This window comes from Schistocerca cancellata, chromosome 7 (assembly GCF_023864275.1).
Source record: "Schistocerca cancellata isolate TAMUIC-IGC-003103 chromosome 7, iqSchCanc2.1, whole genome shotgun sequence".
Taxonomy (NCBI): domain Eukaryota; kingdom Metazoa; phylum Arthropoda; class Insecta; order Orthoptera; family Acrididae; genus Schistocerca; species Schistocerca cancellata.
In genome coordinates, this window is record NC_064632.1 from 294,171,125 (window position 1) to 294,193,295 (window position 22,171).

Genomic DNA, 22,171 nt, shown 5'->3' on the forward strand with positions numbered 1-22,171 from the left:
TATTTTTAGTGTTACCAACTTCAAAGATGCTAAATTAAGATATTTTTACTTTCATTGTTTTCCATAAATATAACAAATTAGAAATAATATAATGACAAAGAATTCATACCTGGTGGAAAGTCAGTGTCAACTGAATCAAGGCAATCAATGGCTGGATTAGGTGACGGAGCAGTAAGTAGGCACGTATTCCAGGGTTTGCGCGGAGGTCTCAGGTGCAAATAATGTGACAGACTGACTGCCTTGCTGTGTCCCAGACCAACAAAACATGGATTCCATGAGAGACAACCATCATCAGAGTTAACTACAAATACACCTCTAGGCACTACTGCTGCAGCTTCTGTTACTGCCCAGACCGTTGCTGACAGACGATCTTCTTCCTTCAGTGGAGCCACGAGTCCTTCATTCTATTAACAGTTTAGTACAACAAATAAGAACAACCTGTTTTTTGTATGACTAATTTTTTGTATAGGTTGCTACATATTCAGATTTTTTATACGCTGCTATTGTTGTTTTAGGTAACTAACTGGAAGATTTTAAAACATTTCCAAGTGAAAAAAGTTTACACAGAAGAATATTGTGAGTTATTGCATTGTTAAATGACATAGCATGTAAAAAGTAAATAAATACTTCTATTATAATCATTTAACATTCCAAAGATTAATGGATGTCCTATTCTATGCAGCTCAGCTGAAATGTGTATCAACAACAAAGTATGAGTCAGCATAAGATATCCGATACAAATCTTAAAACAAAACACAAACAACAGGAACTTTCTGCATTTCACTGTAACTCATGTCACACTGGTTGTGATCCACTGTTGCCAAGCTGAAATATTAATAGGCAAAGTAACAAAAAGTTTTTTTTAGTTTCAGTCTATTTACTTACAGGCTGATTACTCAATGTTTCCCAGTTATTATGTATACCAATCTTATGTATTCCAAATTTGTTTGAAATTTCTCAAAGAGTTGTAGCATTAGACTTTACATTTCATCCCGCCACTCCCACCAATAAGGATGGGGGAAAAGGACACCAATCAGCTTTGAGAACGCCAGAGCTATGGTTTTTACACCAGTATTGATCATTTTTAAAATTTTTAAAAATAACTCCATTCCACTTACATCCCACCCCTAAACACACTAGAAATTTCTTACTGCTATAATGTTTTAGATCACATATTAGAGACTTCACTATTGAATCAGGTTGTGTATCAGATACTTTAACACTTTTGTGCTATGTATTTAGTTCTTTACTAAATAAAAGTTTGTGAGCTCAGTTGTTAGCATATATTGCCCTTAGAAGAAGGAATAAATATCAGGATACTATCTTCAACATTTATACTAAGGTAATTTTATAATATTCAGTTTATATTCTCACAAGTTAATAAAGGAAAGAAAAGTTTCTGATTATCCGCAATCACGGTTATGCTTGCGACATTTAAATATGTAAAAATAATAGCTTCAGAAGCAATGACAACAGTTTGTGTAAGAAAATGAAAATCCATCTAAACTATCACAGAACACAAATTGATACATAATCTAATAAAACACTTAGCTACAAGATTTACATACTTACTCATATAAAAGTTATTACCTTTCAAAATCGTATAGCTCTTAGAAAACTTAGAGGAAGGCATATTCACAATTAATTTTAAATTATATCAAATTTGTTGTGTTATGCTATAATCCAAGCATTTAAATGCATAAATTACATCTCAAATAGAAATTCTACAGCATTACCTGTTTCACACAAATACTGATACTGTCCTCATAATCAGATTCTTGTAATACTAAAACAATGCATAAAATTTGGAAAAGTGTCTTTAGAGAATAATAAAAATTAAATTGTAATGTTGTTTCAAGAATAGTAAAACAACTTGTCAGTTTGAAGTTCTTTGTACTGTAAGAGCAGGAATGTTAAATTATATTTTTTATAGTTTCTACTCGTTGCAAAAAAGTAAAAATATTATATAAAAATTACTAGTATCTGTTTTGTATTTGATGTAAATCTGAATATGCATTAGTAACCTGCATAAATAAATTAAAATGTAATAAGTGTATTGACCTTGGAGTGTGTGTACCATGTTTATAACTGAAAGTCAGAGGGTCAGAAGCTTGGTAGATGGTTTAGGAGGAGACGCTATGTGTATGTCATGTATGGTATTGTGCCTATGGTGTAATGTTCATAACATCAAGTTATCTGTGCAACAAGAAACTTTAAAAAAAGCACGATGGTTAAAACTGACTGCCAGCTTTATTTCTAGAAACCAATTCCATTTTTAAAGAAGATGCAAAACTGAAATTTTGAGCCTCTAAATGATAACTACACAGTTTTGACACGTACAAGAACTTCAAAAACATAGATAAGCAGCAAGTTCTTCCTTAGTTCATTGTCTAATACATGAATTGGTAAGGCTGAATTCATGTCAAGTGTGATAGATGCTAATTGTAGCCAGGAAATCAAGTGGGGGTCACAATCTGTCAATATTCCTTTCCAGAGAGTAAATCGTACATATTCCAAATTCATTCGTAACTGCATCAGGCATTCCAGAACTGTGGTTATGTGGTACCATTTCTTTCTTCTCACTACCACAAAAAAGGGATGCTGATAATATCTTTGCCCCATAGAATTTTTTCTTAGGAAGTAATCCATATGCATTCACCGGTATCAACTTCGTTCGTAACTGCATCAGGCATTCCAGAGCTGTGGTTATGTGGCACCATTTCTTTCTCCTCACTACCACAAAAAAAGGGATGCTGATGATATCTTTGCCCCATAGAATTTTTTCTTAGGAAGTAATCCATATGCATTCACCAGTATCAAGTTGATTTAATTTCTCTATGTATTCAACACCTATATTTACATGTAGACCCTCCTACAGCTGCCATCCCTTCCAACTCATCACTTTGAGCAATGCAGGAGTTCTAGCTGTACAGTATATTTCCCAGTTGGTAAGACAAATGTGTACCAATGTTAGCTGAAATTGGTCTGAACTTTCTGGAGCTATGCTTTGCATATCACACCTTCCCACCTCCAGCACCAGCCCTATGGATTAAACATCACTGGCAAGCACTGCCACCAGTTAGCTTAGTTATTCCAAAAACTATGAATTCAACACCAGTACATATCATTTTTGATTATGTTCACTTCACAGTCCCTTGTGACAAACCCATCACTAACAATATTATGAAAAGGAAAGTTGCTACTTACCATATAGCAGAAATGCTATAGGCACAACAAAAAGACTGTCACAAATAAAGCTTTCAGCCATTAAGGCCTTTGTCACCAATAGACAACACACACACACACACACACACACACACACACACACACATGAGACTGCAGTCTCAGGCAACTGAAACCAACACTGCGAGCAGCAGCACCAGTGCATAATGGGAGTGCCGACTGGATTGGGGTAAGGAGGCGGCTGTGGTGGGGAGGGGGAGGGATAGTATGGTGGTAGTGGCGGACAGTGAAGTGCTGCAGGTTAGACGGAGGGTAGGTGAGAGGTGGGGGGAGGGGGGGGGGGGAGATTGGAAAGGAGAGAAGGATGAACGAGTATATTGTGTAGGTTAAGCGGATGGCAGAATACCACTGTGGGAGGAGTGAGAAGGATAGTGGGCAGGACATTTCTCATTTTAGGGCACAGATTTGTTTTTGTACAAGGTTGGGAGGATAATTACGATCTGTGAAGGCTTCAGTGAGACTCTCGGTATATTTTGAGGGGGACTGCTCATCACTGCAGATGTTACAACCACAGGTGGCTAGGCTGTACGTAAAGGGCTTCTTGGTACGGAACAAGAGGCAGCTGTGAAAGTGGAAATATTGCTGGTGATTAGTAGGTTTGATATGGATGGAGGTACCGATGTAGCCATCTCTGAGGTGGAAGTCAACATCTAGGAAGGTGGCTTGTTATGTTGAATAGGACCAGATGAAGGAAATGGGGAAGATGTTGTTGAGGTTGTGGAAGAATGTGGATAGGGTGTTCTCAGACTCGATCCAGATAGCAAAGATGTCATGAATGAATCTGAACCAAGTGAGGGGTTTAGAATTCTGGGTTTTTAGGAAGGATTCCTCTAGATGGGCCATAAATAGGTTGGTATACGATGGTGCCATGTACCCCAGATTTCATTGTAGTTAATGCCTTCAAAGGAGAAGTAATTGTGGGCGAGGATATGGTTGGTCATGACGACTAGGAAGGAGGTTGTTGGTCTGGAATCCATCAGGCATTGGGAAAGGTAGTGTTCAATAGTGGTAAAGCTATGGGCATTATATATTTTTTTTTATTATTTATGCATTAATTTGATCCTTGTGACTTCTCGCCAATTTTAGGGAGTTTTCACCTTTCGCTATTGTCGCCTCCCTCAGATTTCATCTAGTTTCCCCCTTTTGCATCCATTTCATCATTTTCATGAATTTTCACATGTTTGGGTGTATTTTTGCGAAATTTTTTGGACATAATTCAAAGTCATTTACATAATTTTTTCTCGTTTTTTCCACCACCATGGATCTTTGCTCCTTCCAGCTGCATCAATACAGAAATCGCTAGCCAGATACCAGTCCCACATACTGTTCCTATGTTGTTGCTTGGCTCATGGAGTCCCCCCTAATTACCTTACATTCAAATTACCCATATTTAGCTGCCACCTGTCCTAGCACAAAGACCTCCACCTGTTTATATTCCACCAATCATTAGCACTCACCAACATTGTCCTGCAAAACCATATCAACCAATCCCAAACCTCCTTGCAGTACCTTCTCTCCATCCACAAAATTCTCCTACTATGCAATCCCAAATTCCTGGAACCCAAGACATACAATAAAACTCTTGCCCTGCAGGAACATGAGCAACATGCACAACACCACCTCAAAAAGCTCTCCACCCTGCTCACTTCCTACTCCTGCCTTGGAGTACCACTGTCCACCACCTCTACAAAAACCTCCAAACCTCCCCCACATCCCGTCATAGCTGACAAACCCTGTCTCGCAGACCTACTACACATACACCATACTCCAAAACTCCCTCCCACCACCACAAAGAATCCAGAACCTAAATAGACCCGTAACACAGTCATCAATCTTTCCTCCAGAAGCCTTAGCCCCACAGAAATATCAGTTCTTTCCAAAGGCCTCACCTTTTGCCCCACTCCCAAATTCAATCATATAGTTCTTATTAGAGACCGTATCTCCTCCTTCCGGTCCCTACAGTGGAAAAACTTTTTCACCACCAATGCTACCAATCAGATTCAACCAAAGACCAATATTGAACCCTGCCTAACTCAGTCCTCCATCCAACCATGATCCATCTCCAGTGCTCCCAAATCACCCCCTGTCAACTTTCCAGAATTTCTTAACCTTGAACCTTGCCTCACCATCATTCCCCAAATCCCTCAACATGTAAACTAACCTTGCATCTGCAGAAAGAACCGCAGTTCACCATCTAAAAACTGATCCCTACTTTATAATACTACTTGCACACAAAGTCTCCACCACTGTTGTTTTGAACTGCAAGGATTACCTGGCAGAAGGACTCTGCCAGCTGTCAGATACTTCCACCTACAAACCTTGCCACAGTGACCCCACTCCAGAAACACAGCAGGTTCTCATCACTACTCAAATCCTTAGGCCCATTCCAGAACCTCTCCCTGGAGTCCACCTCTCTACTCACCTACATCTACATCTACATCTACATTTATACTCCGCAAGCCACCCAACAGTGTGTGGCGGAGGGCACTTTACGTGCCACTGTCATTACCTCCCTTTCCTGTTCCAGTCGCGTATGGTTCGCGGGAAGAACGACTGTCTGAAAGCCTCCGTGCGCGCTCTAATCTCTCTAATTTTACATTTGTGATCTCCTCGGGAGGTATAAGTAGGGGGAAGCAATATATTTGATACCTCATCCAGAAACGCACCCTCTCGAAACCTGACGAGCAAGCTACACCGTGATGCAAAGCGCCTCTCTTGCAGAGTCTGCCACTTGAGTTTGTTAAACATCTCCGTAACGCTATCACAGTTACCAAATAACCCTGTGACGAAACGCGCCGCTCTTCTTTGGATCTGGTACGGATCCCACACTGATGAGCAATACTCAAGTATAGGTCGAACGATTGTTTTGTAAGCCACCTCCTTTGTTGATGGACTACATTTTCTAAGGACTCTCCCAATGAATCTCAACCTGGTACCCACCTTACCAACAATTAATTTTATATGATCATTCCACTTCAAATCGTTCCGCACGCATACTCCCAGATATTTTACAGAAGTAACTGCTACCAGTGTTTGTTCCACTATCATATAATCATACAATACATACCTCTGCCATTCCCTGCACTCCTACCTTCTACATGCTTCCTAAAATCCATAAACCTAACCACCCAGGATGCCCCCTTGTGGCCGGTTACTGTGCCCCCACTCTCATACATCAACACCTACAAAATATTACAGAAGTAACTGCTACCAGTGTTTGTTCCACTATCATATAATCATACAATACATACCTCTGCCATTCCCTGCACTCCTACCTTCTACATGCTTCCTAAAATCCATAAACCTAACCACCCAGGATGCCCCCTTGTGACCGGTTACTGTGCCCCCACTCTCATACATCAACACCTACAAAATATTACCTGGAACCTACCCTCCTATACAAAATATACCAACCATTTCCTCCACTGACTCTCCACAGTTCCTGTCCCTTTACCACATGGTGCCCTGCTCATAAATATTGATGCCATCTCCCTTTACACTAACATTCTTAGTGCCAATTGCCTTATTGCTATTGAACCTTTCCCAGAGCCTGACAGATTCCAAACCAACAACATCCTTCCTAGTCACCATGACCAACTATATCCTCACCAACAATTACTTCTCCTTTGAAGGCATTACCTACAAACAAATCTGGGGTACAACTATGGGCATCTGCATGGCACCATCCTATGCCAATCTATTCATGGCCCATCTAGAGGAATACTTCCTAAAATCTCAGAATTCTAAACCCCTCACTTGGTTCAGATTCGTTGATGACATCTTTGCTATCTGGATCGAGTCTGAGGAACCCTATCCACATTCCTCCACAACCTCAACAACATCTCCCCCATTTGCTTCACCTGGTTCTATTCAACCTAACAAGCCACCTTCCTAGATGTTTAAATTCATCTCAAAGATGACTATGTCAGTACTTTCATCCATATCAAACCTACTAACCACCAGCAATACCTCCACTTCGACAGCTGCCACCCATTCCGTACCAAGAAGTCCCTTCTGTATAGCCTAGCCACCCACAATCGTTGCATCTGCAGTGATGAGCGGTCCCTCTCAAAATATACCGAGAGTCTCACTGAAGCCTTCAGAGATCATAATTATCCTCCCAACCTCATACAAAAACAAATCTGTGCCTTGAAATGAGAAATGTACTGCCCACTCCTCCCACAGTGGTATTCTGCCATCCACCAAACCAACACAATATATTCATTCATCCTTACACAACCCCTGCTCCCAACCCCTTACCTCATGGCTCATACCCCTGTAACAGACCTAGATGCAAGACCTGACCCATACATCCTCCCACCACCACCTACTCCAGTCCGATCACTAACATCAGCTATCCCATCAAAGGCAGAGCTACCTGTGAAACCAGTCACGTGATCTACCAGCTAAGCTGCAACCAGTGTGCTGCATTCTACTTGGGCATGACAATGAACAAGCTGTCTGTCTGCATGGATGGCTGCCGACAAACTGTGGCCAAGAAACAAGTAGACCATCCTGTTGCTGATCATGCTGATTCTCAGCCTAAGACATATCCTTCCCACCAACACCAGCTTTTTTGAATTGTGCAGGTGGGAAATTTCCCTGAAATACATCCTAAATTTCCATAACCCTCCTGGCCTCAACCTCCATTAGTCACTGTCCTCACCCATCCAGCCCCTTCCCTGTTCCCATTCCAGCACTACACAGCTGTCATTCCGCCATCATACTCTGTCTTTTTACTTCATTCCTTTTCCGCTACTCCCCACCCCCACCCCACATTTCCCCTGCCCTACATCTAACCTGCAGCACTTTACCATCTGCCATCCCCACCATACTATCCCTCCCCCTCACTGCCCCAGCCTCCTCCTTACCCCCACCCAGTCACTACTCCCATTATGCACTGGTGCTGCTGCTCGCAGCGTGGTTTCAGTTGACTGAGGCTGCAGTCGTCTGTGTGTGTGTGTGTGTGTGTGTGTGTGTGTGTGTGTGTGTGTGTGTGTCGTCTATTGTTTACAAAAACCTTAATGTCCAAAGCGTTATTTGTGACAGTCTTTTTGTTGTGCCTATCTGCGACTCAGCATTTCCGCTATATGGTGAGTAGCAACTTCCCTTTTCATAATATTGTTACATTCCATCCTGGATTTTCCATTGTTTGAAACCCATCACTAAGGATGATAGGTCTGAATGCAATAGTGTATTTTTCCACAGTCATATATTTTCTATGGTAAGTCATAGAATCTTTGTTTCTAAAAACAAAGATGATGTGACTTACCAAACGAAAGTGCTGGCAGGTTGATAGACACACAAGCAAACACAAACACACACACAAAATTCAAGCTTTCGCAACCAACGGTTGCTTCATAATGATATAAATAAAATAGAAAGAAACATTCCACATGGGAAAAATATATTAAAAACAAAGATTCCATGACCTACCAAGCGGGAAAGCGCTGGTAGATAGGCACAATAAAAAAACACACAAACACACACACAAAATTCAAGCTTTCGCAACCCAAGGTTGCTTCGTCAGGAAAGAGGGAAGGAGAGGGAAAGACGAAAGGATGTGGGTTTTAAGGGAGAGGGTAAGGAGTCATTCCAGTCCCGGGAGCAGAAAGACTTACCTTAGGGGGAAAAAAGGACAGGTATACACTCGCACACACACACACACATATATATATATATATATATATATATATATATATATATATATATATATATATATATATATATATATATATATATATAGAGGGAAACATTCCACGTGGGAAAAATATTTCTAAAAAGAAAGATGATGAGACTTACCAAACAAAAGCGCTGGCAGGTCGATAGACACACAAACAAACACAAACATACACACGAAATTATGTAGAAAAGTAGATTAAGGTACAGGCTTTCATGTAAAAATAAAATTATTGAGATATCTTAGCACGTCTTTTTTTAATTTCAACTTACTTAAAAAACACACCTTGTACCTCCCCTTGTTACTCCTTCAGTACTGGGATGTAGTAACTTCTACATATTAATTCATGCTTTTTTGTGTGACTTCTTTTTTCCAAATCAGCCTTTAACAATGGAACTAGCCATTGTAATCAATGACAAAAACCTTCCTTACACTTATTCAACATAATTACCATTTCCCTGCATGTATGTGCTTCTTCTATACCATATGATTGAAAAAATGAATCTGTTAGATCTGACACAAAATTAAAAAGACTTCTTGCATTACTAACAAAGTATTTGTTGTGCTGTATTAGTGTTAAACTGTTTTTGAACCTCAAATGACACTGGTGAGTCAACACATCAACACTTGCTTAACATTGAGTTAGTCCACCTTTGGAATGCAATAAAGAAATGACTCTGCATAGTATGGATTCAACAAGTCCTTGGAAGATTTCTGGAAGTATGTGACACAAGATGTCTACGTGCAGTTTATGCAAGTCCTATAAATTAAGGGCCAGTGGTTTGTGAGCATAAAAGCCGGTGTACAAAAGAATCCCAGCTGAAACTTTCCGGCAATTTAAAACAGTGTGCCAAATGAAGACTCTATCTCAGGATCTCTGTCTTTCACAGGCAACTGCTCTACTGACTGAGCTACCTGAGCATGCCTCACAACCCCTCCTCACAGCCCTACCTCTGCCAGTACCTCGTCTCTACCTTTCAAACTCCACAGAAGTTCTGCAAAACTTGCAAGACTAGCGCTTCAGGTAGAAAGGATATTGCAGAGACATGGGTTAACCACAGCCCAGGGAAAGTTCCTAGAACAAAATTTTCACTCTGTAGTGAAGTGTGTACCAATATGAAACTTCCTGGCCGATTAGCACTGGGTCCTGGACCGATATTTGAACTTGGGACCTATGTCTTTTGTGGGCAAGTGCTCTACCGACCGAGCTGGCAAAGCATGACTCATGGCCCATCTCTGAATAACTTCTGTGAAGTGTGGAAGGTCAAAGATGATGTACTGACAGAACTAGGGCTGTGATGATGGGTTGTGAGTGGTGCTTGGGTTGCTTGTTTGGTAGACCACTTGCCCACAAAAGCCAAAGGTCACAAATTTGAGTCTTGGTCTGGCACACAGATTTAATCTGCCAGAAAGTTTTGTACCAGCCCACACTCTGCTGCACAGTGGAAATTTCAGTCAGTATCCCAGATGTGTTTCACTGGTTCCAGACCAGGTGAATTTGGTAACCAAGATGGTAACCAAAACATCAACATGAGTTCACTGTCATGCATCGCAAACAAGTGCACCACAATTCTGGCCTAGTGATATGGACAGTTATCCTGTTAGAAGATTCCTGCACTATAGGGACAGAATGAAGCACAAAGAGATGCAGGTGATCCACACTATTGTTCACATAATCCACCGCTGTCATGGTGCAGTCCCATGGACTGCGAAATGTATGTCTTCCATTGCACAATACTGTCCCCACTGACCTGCATCCATGGCATGTTGCATGTTTAGAAGAGGTATTCACTTGGATAATGACACATCTGGGCATGACCGTCAACTTGATGTGACAAGAAACATAATTCATCAAACTAGCAACATGTTTCCATTGGATTTCCAAGCTCTATGATTGCAACTGTTGGATGACATTCTAGTTTTCAGCAGCTCAGTGGAGGAACATGAAAATCATCTGTTTACGGTCCTCCAGACCTTGAACTCCAATGGTGTCGAGGTTAACAAAGACAAGTTTCAGTTTTGCCAGGCATCAGTCTTCTTCCTAGGTTACACCATCTCTGCTGATGGAATACAGCCTTCCAAATCTCGTGTGCAGGCTCCATGTCTCTGCTGCCCCCGGCTACTTGCTGTTTCCTCGCTACCATCAATTACTATCGTTGCCATCTACCTTCCACCGCCACTGTTCAGGCACCCCTGTCGGACGGGCTATCAGGCAAACAAACTTCCGGTATCAAACCCATCTCTTGGACTGCTCCGATGCTAGAGGCCTTCAAGGCTCTGAAGACTTCTTTAGTTCAGACTGTGACACTCACCCACCCTGACCTCTCAACCGAGTTATTCATCACTACAGACGACTGCGACATCGCGGTGGGGGCAGTATTGCAACAACACAAGGGCGACACAGTTTCTACCCTTCATTTCTTCTCCAAGAAACTATCTATGGCTCAGAGAAAACATTCTGCATTCGATAGAGAGCTCTTTTCTGTTTACAAGGCAATCAAACATTTCCGCCCCGATGTCGAGGGACGTCCTCACCGCTCACAAACCACTGGCAGAAGCGTTCTGCAACCCACCTTAGGACGCTTCTCCTTGATGTTACCGCCACTTTGACCTGGTTTCTCAATTCACAATGGACGTCTGTTACATCAAGGGTGAAGATAAAGTTGCTGCAAATTTCTTCTCGTGGATCAGTGCTGTTTCCTGCATCGTTGATCTTTCCGATCTGGCCTCAGTACAAGCTTCTGACAAAAATTCTCAGGCTCTCCTATGAGACCCACAAACACCACTTGTTTTCACAAAGGCTAAATTTCCTGTCATTTCTGACGAAGTGTAGTGTGATTCTTTGACCGGCACCCTACGCCCTTAGCTCCCACCTGGGCTGCACCGACAGGTTTTCTACGCCCACCCGGTCCTTCGAGCCACCACACGTCTCATGTCAGAACATTTTGTTTGGAAGAATATCAGATGGGACTGTCAAACCTGGGAATGCAGCTGCATTGCTTGCCAGCGCAACAAGATCAGCCACCGCCCTGGGCAAGTTTGACATTCCCACAGGACAATTCCGTCATGTACATATTGATCTGATCAGGCCTCTTCCTCCTTTGGAGGGCCATAGATATATCTTATCAACTATTGACCATTTGTCTCATTGAGTCAAGGCTGTCCCTCTCTCTAACATTACTGCTGAGATGGTAGCCAAGGCTTTCATTGGCTCGTGGATCGCTCATTTCGGGTGCCCGACCACTATCACCATCGATCAGGGTCAACAGTTTGAATCCTCCCTTTTCACCATCCTCTGCAATATCTGTGGTATTAAAAAAATACACACTACCGCCTATCACCCACAAAGCAATGGGTTGGTGGAGTGATGGCACCGCACCCTCAAGACGGCACTTCAATGCCATGATTGTCTCTGGTTGGAAGCTCTCCCGTGGGTGCTACGTGGTCTACGCTTGACCTATAAACCTGACCTACAGGGGACTATATCCAAATTTGTTTTCGGTGAGAATATGGTCCTACTGGGTGATATTATTCTTCCTCAGGTTAGCGAGGATCTTCCCCCCTTGCCAGATTTCATTAGCCGGATGTGCACACATTTTCAGCAAACACGTTTGCAACCATCCATCAGTCACTCACCGCCCGAGACTTATGTTCCCACCGCACTCTCTGACTGCTCCCACGTCATGCTGATTGATGATGCAGTTAGGCAGGCTCTTCAACCTCCTTATCTTCGCCCCTACAAGGTCCTCCAGTGGGGGGACACGACTTTTGATATCATGATTAATGACCACACACACAGACAGTTTCCCTGCATCGCCTGAAACTGGCTTTCGTTGACCCTGATGGTCTCACACTGCCACAGTCGGACTCTGCAGACGATCCATCCTTGACTGAGAATGAAGATGTCCTCCCATCAACCTCACCACACACCTCTTCCACCGAAGACTGTTCGCCACCGCTCACTATTTTCCCGACCTCGTCTCCTGTTTCACCCTGCACAGGTTTCGCACCCTCACCTGCAATGTCGGAGACACACACACCTACTACCAGTTAGTCCTGCAGAATGCCACTGCCACTGAGTGAACGACATTTCTATAGTGACATTCGATGACTGAGTGCTCATTCTTTTGACAGATACCAAGGTGGCGCCATCGGACGGACCCTTACACATCAACATTGCACAAAACCTCACACTCCCGCATGAGTGTGACCGAGCATCTCTACGTGCTTTCATTTCTACGGATGGCTCAATCCACTTAAGTGCCACACACGCCTCCACCACGCCGTCGACTGACCCGCCTGCGTACTCCCAGGCCGGCCGCAGTCTCATCTGGCCACGGTGGCTGACTGACTACGAAGTGGACCTGCCTCTTGTTGCTCCACCTGCACAACCCACCTTGTTCGAGATGGAAGTACCTGTGGTGCACCTGCCTACGCGCATGATTTCCACCGACGTCAACGCCTGCACCCCTCACCCTTGGACATCTCTAGTACTCTGTACTGCCGGGGGTGGGGGGTCTGTGTGGCGTCGATAGTTCGTGTTGCCTATGAAACTTAATATCTGTGAACTCTAAGTGCTCTGTTGAGCCTCCATCTTAATTTTACTTTAGTCAGTTCATTCTGTACATATGCAGTATTAAGTGTAAATATACATGAGCTATGACATATACAGGAATTAAGTTTTCTACATCCCGATTACCGATCCCATTCCCATAATTATTACAGATTTTATGTTTGTTTATAAGTCAACAATAGAATCTAAGTCACAAAATGATTACTGATTTCACCCTATAATGATCTGTAGCAAAATATATTAACTAGAAATGGTCAAAATAAATTAGGAAATAAATTACATACACAAAACTAAGCACAAAATTAGACTTGGTGCTATATTCCTTACGACTGAGGGACAATCTTCCTCTTTTATAGAGATGCATATTATACTCATGCATGTTAATGGTAAGTAGGCAAAAATGAAAATAAAATAAATTTAAGGAGGCAGATGGCAAAACAAGAGAGCAAGTAAAGAGACCCCAGCTTGCTTCACCACAGACTGTCAGAATTTCTAGCTTTTTGAATAAATCTTTACACTACGCCCTGTTACAGCTGTTTGTTACTATTTGTACAGCTCTTTTCTTTATCTTGAATATAGTCTGTCTGTTCCCAGCACTTATTCCCCAAAACTTTAGCCCATAATGAGGATTGAATGTATATATCTGAAGTAGACTACTTTGAGGCATGAAATGCTGCACACAGGTGCAAGGACTGGCAGGGCGTAACACACTGAGGATAGCTTCTTTGCCAAAATTCTCGCATGTTCTGTCCATTTAAACTGGTAATCTACATTCATCACCAAGAATTTGGTATCAGTTATATGATCTAGCACATCATTATTGACTTTTTATATAATATCACTGGGTTTTTATTCAGTCAGGAGTTTATACAGTTTGTCTTTTTCACATTTAAAGTTTCTCTATTTCTTAGGCCCAGTTGGAGATGTCTCTGAGAGCTTCATTGGCTTTTTCTGCTAACTGAGTTGAATTTCAGTCTGTAACCACTGTGGTGCTCTCATCGGAAAATAGTATTTTCTCTCCATACCTGACACTCTGTGGAAAATCATTTACATATATAAGGAAGAGGACAGGGGCCAATACACTTCCCTGGGTATGCCTATATTAATACATTTTGGAAAAATATACCTAAAAACAAAGATGATGTGACTTACCAAATGAAAGTGCTGGCAGGTCAACAGACACACAAACGAACACAAACATACACACAAAATTCAAGCTTTCGCAACAAACTGTTGCCTCATCAGGAAAGAGGGAAGGAGAGGGAAAGACGAAAGGATGTGGGTTTTAAGGGAGAGGGTAAGGAGTCATTCCAGTCCCGGGAGCGGAAAGACTTACCTTAGGGGGAAAAAAGGACGTGTATACACTCGCACACACACACATATCCATTCACACATATACAGACACAAGCAGACATATTTAAAGACAAAGAGTTTGGGCAGAGATGTCAGTCGAGGCAGAAGTGCAGAGGCAAAGATGTTGTTGAATGACAGGTGAGGTATGAGTGGCGGCAACTTGAAATTAGCGGAGATTGAGGCCTGGTGGATAACGAGAAGAGAGGATATATTGAAGAGCAAGTTCCCATCTCCGGAGTTCGGATAGGTTGGTGTTAGTGGGAAGTATCCAGATAACCCGGACGGTGTAACACTGCGCCAAGATGTGCTGGCCGTGCACCAAGGCATGTTTAGCCACAGGGTGATCCTCATTACCAACAAACACTGTCTGCCTGTGTCCATTCATGCGAATGGACAGTTTGTTGCTGGTCATTCCCACATAGAATGCATCACAGTGTAGGCAGGTCAGTTGGTAGATCACGTGGGTGCTTTCACACGAGGCTCTGCCTTTGATTGTGTACACCTTCCGCATTACAGGACTGGAGTAGGTGGTGGTGGGAGGGTGCATGGGACAGGTTTTACACCGGGGGCGGTTACAAGGGTAGGAGCCAGAGGATAGGGAAGGTGGTTTGGGGATTTCATAGGGATGAACTAAGAGGTTACGAAGGTTAGGTGGACGGTGGAAAGACACTCTTGGTGGAGTGGGGAGGATTTCATGAAGGATGGATCTCATTTCAGGGCAGGATTTGAGGAAGTCATATCCCTGCTGGAGAGCCACATTCAGAATCTGATCCAGTCCCGGAAAGTATCCTGTCACAAGTGGGGCACTTTTGTGGTTGTTCTGTGGGAGGTTCTGGGCTTGAGAGGATGAGGAAGTGGCTCTGGTTATTTGCTTCCGGGACTGGATCAGATTCTGAATGTGGCTCTCCAGGGGGCCATCCTGATACCCATGGCGTTTCCCTTTGTCCTGCCTACACTGTGAAGCTTTCTATGTGGGAATGACCAGCAACAAAATGTCCATTCACATGAATGGACACAGGCAGACAGTGTTTGTTGGTAATGAGGATCACCCTGTGGCTAAACATGCCTTGGTGCACGGCCAGCACATCTTGGCGCAGTGTTACACCGTCCGGGTTATCTGGATACTTCCCACTAACACCAACCTATCCGAACTCTGGAGATGGGAACTTGCTCTTCAATATATCCTCTCTTCCCGTTATCCACCAGGTCTCAATCTCCGCTAATTTCAAGTTGCCGCCACTCATACCTCGCCTGTCATTCAACAACATCTTTGCCTCTGCACTTCTGCCTCGACTGACATCTCTGCCCAAACTCTTTGTCTTTAAATATGTCTGCTTGTGTCTGTATATGTGTGGATGGATATGTGTGTGTGTGTGCGAGTGTATACCCGTCCTTTTTTCCCCCTAAGGTAAGTCTTTCCGCTCCCGGGACTGGAATGACTCCTTACCCTCTCAACTTAAAACCCACATCCTTTCGTCTTTCCCTCTCCTTCCCTCTTTCCTGATGAGGCAACAGTTTGTTGCGAAAGCTTGAATTTTGTGTGTATGTTTGTGTTCGTTTGTGTGTCTGTCAATATGCCAGCACTTTCATTTGGTAAGTCACATCATCCTTGTTTTTAGGTATATTTTTCCTACGTGGAATGTTTCCTTCTATTATAACCATATCATTAATACATTTTGGATCAGATAAGTGTTTTGCTACTAGTCTTTTAAAAATATGAGAGATTTCAACTCATTGCACCCAGTTTTCCAAATATGACTTAAACCAATTCTGTGCCATACCCCTTATTCCTAATACTTCTAATTTGTGTACTAAAATTCTGTGGTCAGCTGTGTTGAATGCCCTTGATAGATTCACAAAAATGCCTGTTGCATTCTTGCCCTTGGCTACTGCTTCAAGTACAACTTTAGTAAAATGTGCTGCAGCTGACTGTGTACTTCTTGTTGGTCTGAATCCAAATTGTTCACTACATAGAAGGTTGTATTTATCCAAGTACTTTATTAATCTATTTTTCATTATAGTTTCTATTGTTTTGGAAATGCAAGATAATAAAGAAATTGGTCTGTGGTTTTCTATGTCTTCTGTACCACCATTTTTTTTTGTAATGGTAATACTTTTGCTTGTTTCAGGTATTCAGGAAAGCAGCCAGATCTCAAAGATTCATTAATTATTAATGTTAAGGAGTTTTTTATGTTGTTTATACAATTCTTAAGGACACTTACTGGGATCTCATCTAACCCTGTGGATTTTTGTTATTGTTTAATTGGTTTATTACCAGTGCCACCTCTTTCTATGTTGTCTGCAGCTCGTGGTCTCGCGGTCGCGTTCTTGTTTCCCGAGCACAGGGTCCAGGGTTCGTTTCCCGGTGGGGTCAGGAATTTTCACCTGCCTCGAGATGACTGGGTGTTTGTGTTGTCCTCATCATTTCATCATCATTCATGAACATGGCTGAGCAAAGGTTGGGAATTTGTGCGGGCACTGATAACCGCACAGTTGAGTGCCCCACAAACCAAACACCATCATCATCATCTTTCTCTGTTGTTGGAAACAGCACCAATGAGTGTGGTGGCTGGTCCTGGTAGTGTAGAACATATGTGTCTGCAAATTTCTCTTGCAGTTTCTTAGCAGTGCCACTGAAATATTCATTCACAAAGTTTGCTAGTTTGTTTTGGTTGCTGATTTGAACATCTTTGTTTTTAATCTGTGTTTCCAGGTGTTTTGGTACAACATTTGTTGCCTCCTGTTTTATTATGTTCCTGACTAATTTGCTTTTGTTATCTGCCTTCATTAGAGTTTTAATGTTTGTAAGGTTTTTTTTTGCAGCCACCAATACCTTTATTATATAAGTTCTACTGTAATTTTTGTAAAATTCTGAAAAGGCGGTCAGTCTGGTTATTTTTGATGGATGAGAGATACCTTACAGCTTCAGACAATTTTTTGATACCTCTGGTCACCCATATACGTTTTTTTTTTTTTTTTTAATTTTTTTTATGCTCCAACGGAATGCAATGTTTTGGGGAATGCTTCCTCAAATTTTAACTTAAATATTGTCAAGAACTTATTAAACATTTTGTTTACATTTGTTTTTGAATACACTTCCTCCCACCTTTCATGTTGTAGCTGAACTGAGAACTGACATAGGTTTGGTTCTGAGAAGACCCTTTTGTATGCATTCAATTTAGCAGACTTTTCTATGTAAATATTTGATTTTGGTATGTGACAGAGATGATAGCCGTAGATTTTTCAACCCGCTTAGTGAAGCCAATGGCAGTAGATCAACATTTTACTGCAGATATGTTCTTGTTAGGCTTACAATATTTTTTGAGTCCAGCCCAGGACACATTTTTAAAATTACTTGAGATCTTAGCAGTTCATTGAAGACATTAACCTTAATTTATTCAGTAGTGTTTTTCACTAGACATGACTTTTCAGGAATGGTTTAATTACATCATAAAATTCACAGCAAGAAATTGTATTCATGTTGTAGGTCAACATTAAACACACTAACACTTTATTTTGCCCACTGCTAAATGATGAGAAAAATAAACAGAGATAAAATGATCAAAAACCTGTAGATGAGTTACTTTACATATAAAAACAACATAAACACATTGCCTCTGTTATGTTGCCAAATGATTAACAAGTAAGAGAAAAGTTGTAGTGAAATCACTAGCCAAGCTTCCCCATCAATGTAAGCACTTGCTCCAAGATCAGTTGAGAGAGGAACATATGTAAAAGAATGTTTAAAACATTATGTTAAACATTTAGGTATAGAATTTTAAAATGCCTTCCCAATCATAAAATTCCCAAACCCCAGACTTTTTCCAATAAAGACATTACCTTGAACAACATTAAAAATCTAATACTGTCCAGGAGAACCCTGGACATATGGTAAGCTTAGTTCTTAATTTCTGTCTGAAATTTTCCTTTTCATGTTCTTGTTATATTTGGTCCTGGATTTTCCATTGTTTGATCTTATAATTTAATATGCAATTAAAGGGCTCATTTTTCAGTTGTGAAAGAAAGAATTGTAGTCAAAAACAGAAGAGCTTGTGTATGGACTTGGTGCAATGTTAGTACTAATAATTTATAGGTATCCTGAAAACTAATTTGTTCCACATATTTTCAATAAAATAATCATTCAAATAATTTATGGAACATATAACTAACTAACAAAACACACAAACGTTAACACCAGTGAAAGGAACAAATGCAGAAGTGTGCGGACACAAATGGGTCCTTTTTCAAAGGAGCCTACAACTAATTGAACATACTTGGTAAGTACGCAGATTTCAGCATTAGTTTTGTTATTTTGTCACTATCTTGTCAAATGCAACTGGACACACACTAACAAACCTAAACACTGCAGCTAGGATCGACTCCCCCCCCCCTCCCCCCCCCCCTCACACCCGCCTACAAAAAAAACTTCTTTAGTTTTTTCAGTCATTTATCATCTTTTGCAGTACCCATTTTGAACATTAAAGGACCTGGAATAACGAAAATTATTTGTACTTCAACAATACATAAGAAAGTTCTTAAATGTAAATAACAGTTTTAATCATTATTGAAAGAGGTGGAAGGAGGAGTTTCATACTTGCAAAACCATTTATTCTTAGCAAAACATTACTTTCAACATACAAGAAGTGAGGGAATGTGTATTCATGGCTACAGACTCGTAACATATTGTAAAAGGTCCATTCAATAAATAAGCAGAAAAGTTGTATAAAAAATACAAAATTTTTATAGCCCTCTGCCAACGCATGTGCTCTTACTTTCTCGCTCCTTTTTTCCCCATCTCCCTGCCCCACAATGTCCTGACACTGCACCTGTTGGCAGACTAGCCCCTGCACACTCCATCAGACAGCATTCATCTCTCTCCCCACCCATACACTACTATCCCTTCCCCTTACTGAACCCTCCAGATTGCTGCTTGCATCCCATGTGATGTTGCATTCGGTCCCTAGATGCTGTTGACGTCTTCTTTACGGTAAGTAGCAATCTACCTTATCCTACATTGTTGATATTCCTACCTGAAGTTTCAGTTGCTTGATTTAAACTTTGACAAAGTTTATGCTTCTTTGTCATTTTTTGGTGGTGTTGCAGAACTGTTATCAGATGGATCTGACACACCTGCCTCACAACAGTATGCTGGGAATCAGTGAAGCAAGATGGCAGCACCCTTGCAGATTTGCACCAATGTAGAAGAGTAAAGTGTCATTACACTTCTGTTAGCTGAAGGGTTGAAACTAATCAAAATTCACTGTCTGATGGCAGTGCAATGCAGTGACAGTTGTTTGAGCCAAATATAGGTGTACAAGTTGCCAGAGTGTAACAAGTGTTGATCACTCACCATGATCGGGTTGCTCTGTCTGTGCAGTCATGGAGGACAACATTGTGAGAGTTGATAAGAGAAAACAGATGTATTATGATGAGTGATATTGCAGCAACTATGAACATTAGTGTTGGATCGGCCCACCATACCAGTCATGACATACTAATGTTCAAGAAAGTGTGTGCGAGATGGGTTATAAAACATTTGGCTTCAATGAAAGAAAGGCAGCTGGATGTGTGCACAGAGACCTGGAGTTCATCTGCTTGCCTCACTCCAGATCTGACACCTTCAGATTATCACATTTTTAACCCACTGAAAGAAGCTCTTAATGGCTCAAGTTTCACTGATGATGAGAAAGCCTAGGCAGCAATGCGCAACTGGTTACACCCCCCCCCCCCCCCCCCCCCGCCAAGAATTCTGTGCATGTGATGTGGGATTGTCCAGTTGTGACAGAGCAGGTTGATCCCGATCATCCTACTTTGTAGACACTCCTGCATGTATTAAGGTGTATGTGAAATTTTCATTAATTTTCTCTCCAAATTCCGATGTAAAGTTTCTACATTAAGCACATGACACGCAAATTATCAAAATGATAGAAACAAATTCCCCCCCCCCCCCCAAATTTCATTAATCAGATCATACAGTATGTTGTCCTGGTTGGAATGAGTTGATTACTTTCATCGGAACTTATGGCCATCAAAAGTTATTGCAATTATAAAATTTCATACATCTAGCCATGGGGAAAATCAGGAAGAAAGACCACTTTCAAATTAAAGAGTTATTTTTCCCTTTTTCAGTAAAATGTTTATGATAATCCAAAATTAATTACTTTAAAAGATACTGTTATATAAAGATTTCACTCAGTCCAAACTTTCAATTATAGACAATTTACTGTAAATTTCCAGGAGCTGTTGATATCCAACAGACTTGTGGAATGGTGGCACTGCACCCACAAGATAGCACTCGTATGCCACGATCAGGAGTGGACAGAGGCCCTCCCCTGGGTGCTGCTGGGAAAATGAGCTCCATACAAATATCTGGATGCCTCACTGGCAGAGGTGCTCTACGAGGAACCAATCACCTTCCCAGGAGAGTTCGTATCACAAACCACCGACTCTGTGGACGTCAACCTGTCAGACCTAGTAAAACATGTCAGGGACCACACCCACCACATCCGCATCCTACCACGCCAAACCAACCATCTTTGTGCACAAGGACCTCCGATCATGTATACACATTACGCTCAGGACTGACGCCGTCAAACCCACCCTCCACCCTTCATACAGTGCCCCATACAAGGTGTTGAAATGAGGGCCAAACACTTTTGATATCTTGTAAGCTGAAAAAATGACAACAGTGTCACTGAACTGCCTAAACTTGGTGTGGACTTTAGCGGACACACCCACTGGGACCAGCTGTGGCCCTCAAGCCAATGTACAGTCAGCCTGGACCTGCGAGACTACCTCCAAGAAGACATTTATGTAACACGGCAGGAGTCACTACTTGTGGTTATGGCCAAATTCGACAATAGACAATTGGGCTACAGCATAGTCTTGAGGTCATTAGAGCACTCCATGCCCCTTCCGCCTTCAATTGACACAGCAGGTCTGAAATCCACTCTTTCTTTGGATGGCTACCTCCATGTGTCCCCCGGAGCACTTCATAACTTAACGGACACCGCCACCGCCCCTTCGGCACCACCACAGATGTGGCTGGCCACCCTTTACGGCCACCCAGGCACCTGGTGGAATACGATATGTTGCCTCTCACCATAACCAGCACAAGAACCCATCACAACATACACCAGTCACCATGCTCCCTCCCCGCCCCAATAATATAGCTGCCCTACTGCAGCAAGAACAACTGTATCTTTGTCAGATCAGTTTTCTGTAGTACATGCTATATGCTATACACATTGCATATATACTGAGAGAATAAAAGTATTCATAGTAAGTGATGGGAGTGCGTTTGATTATTTATCATCATAATT

At 41.8% G+C, this 22,171-nt stretch overlaps 1 protein-coding gene across 4 annotated transcripts in view; it reads right to left on the reverse strand.

Annotated features, from left to right (window-relative positions):
- LOC126091995 (radial spoke head protein 9 homolog) overlaps positions 1–22,171 on the reverse strand; it is a 114,091-nt gene that overhangs the window by 41,363 nt on the left and 50,557 nt on the right. For 3 of the 4 annotated variants that reach the window (XM_049907368.1, XM_049907369.1, XM_049907370.1), the window contains one exon: positions 110–404. In XM_049907368.1, coding sequence (XP_049763325.1) covers positions 110–404 — 295 coding nt within the window. Of the gene's footprint in view, positions 1–109; positions 405–22,171 lie in introns of those variants that run through there. The other variant, XR_007521293.1, reaches the window with a different exon arrangement.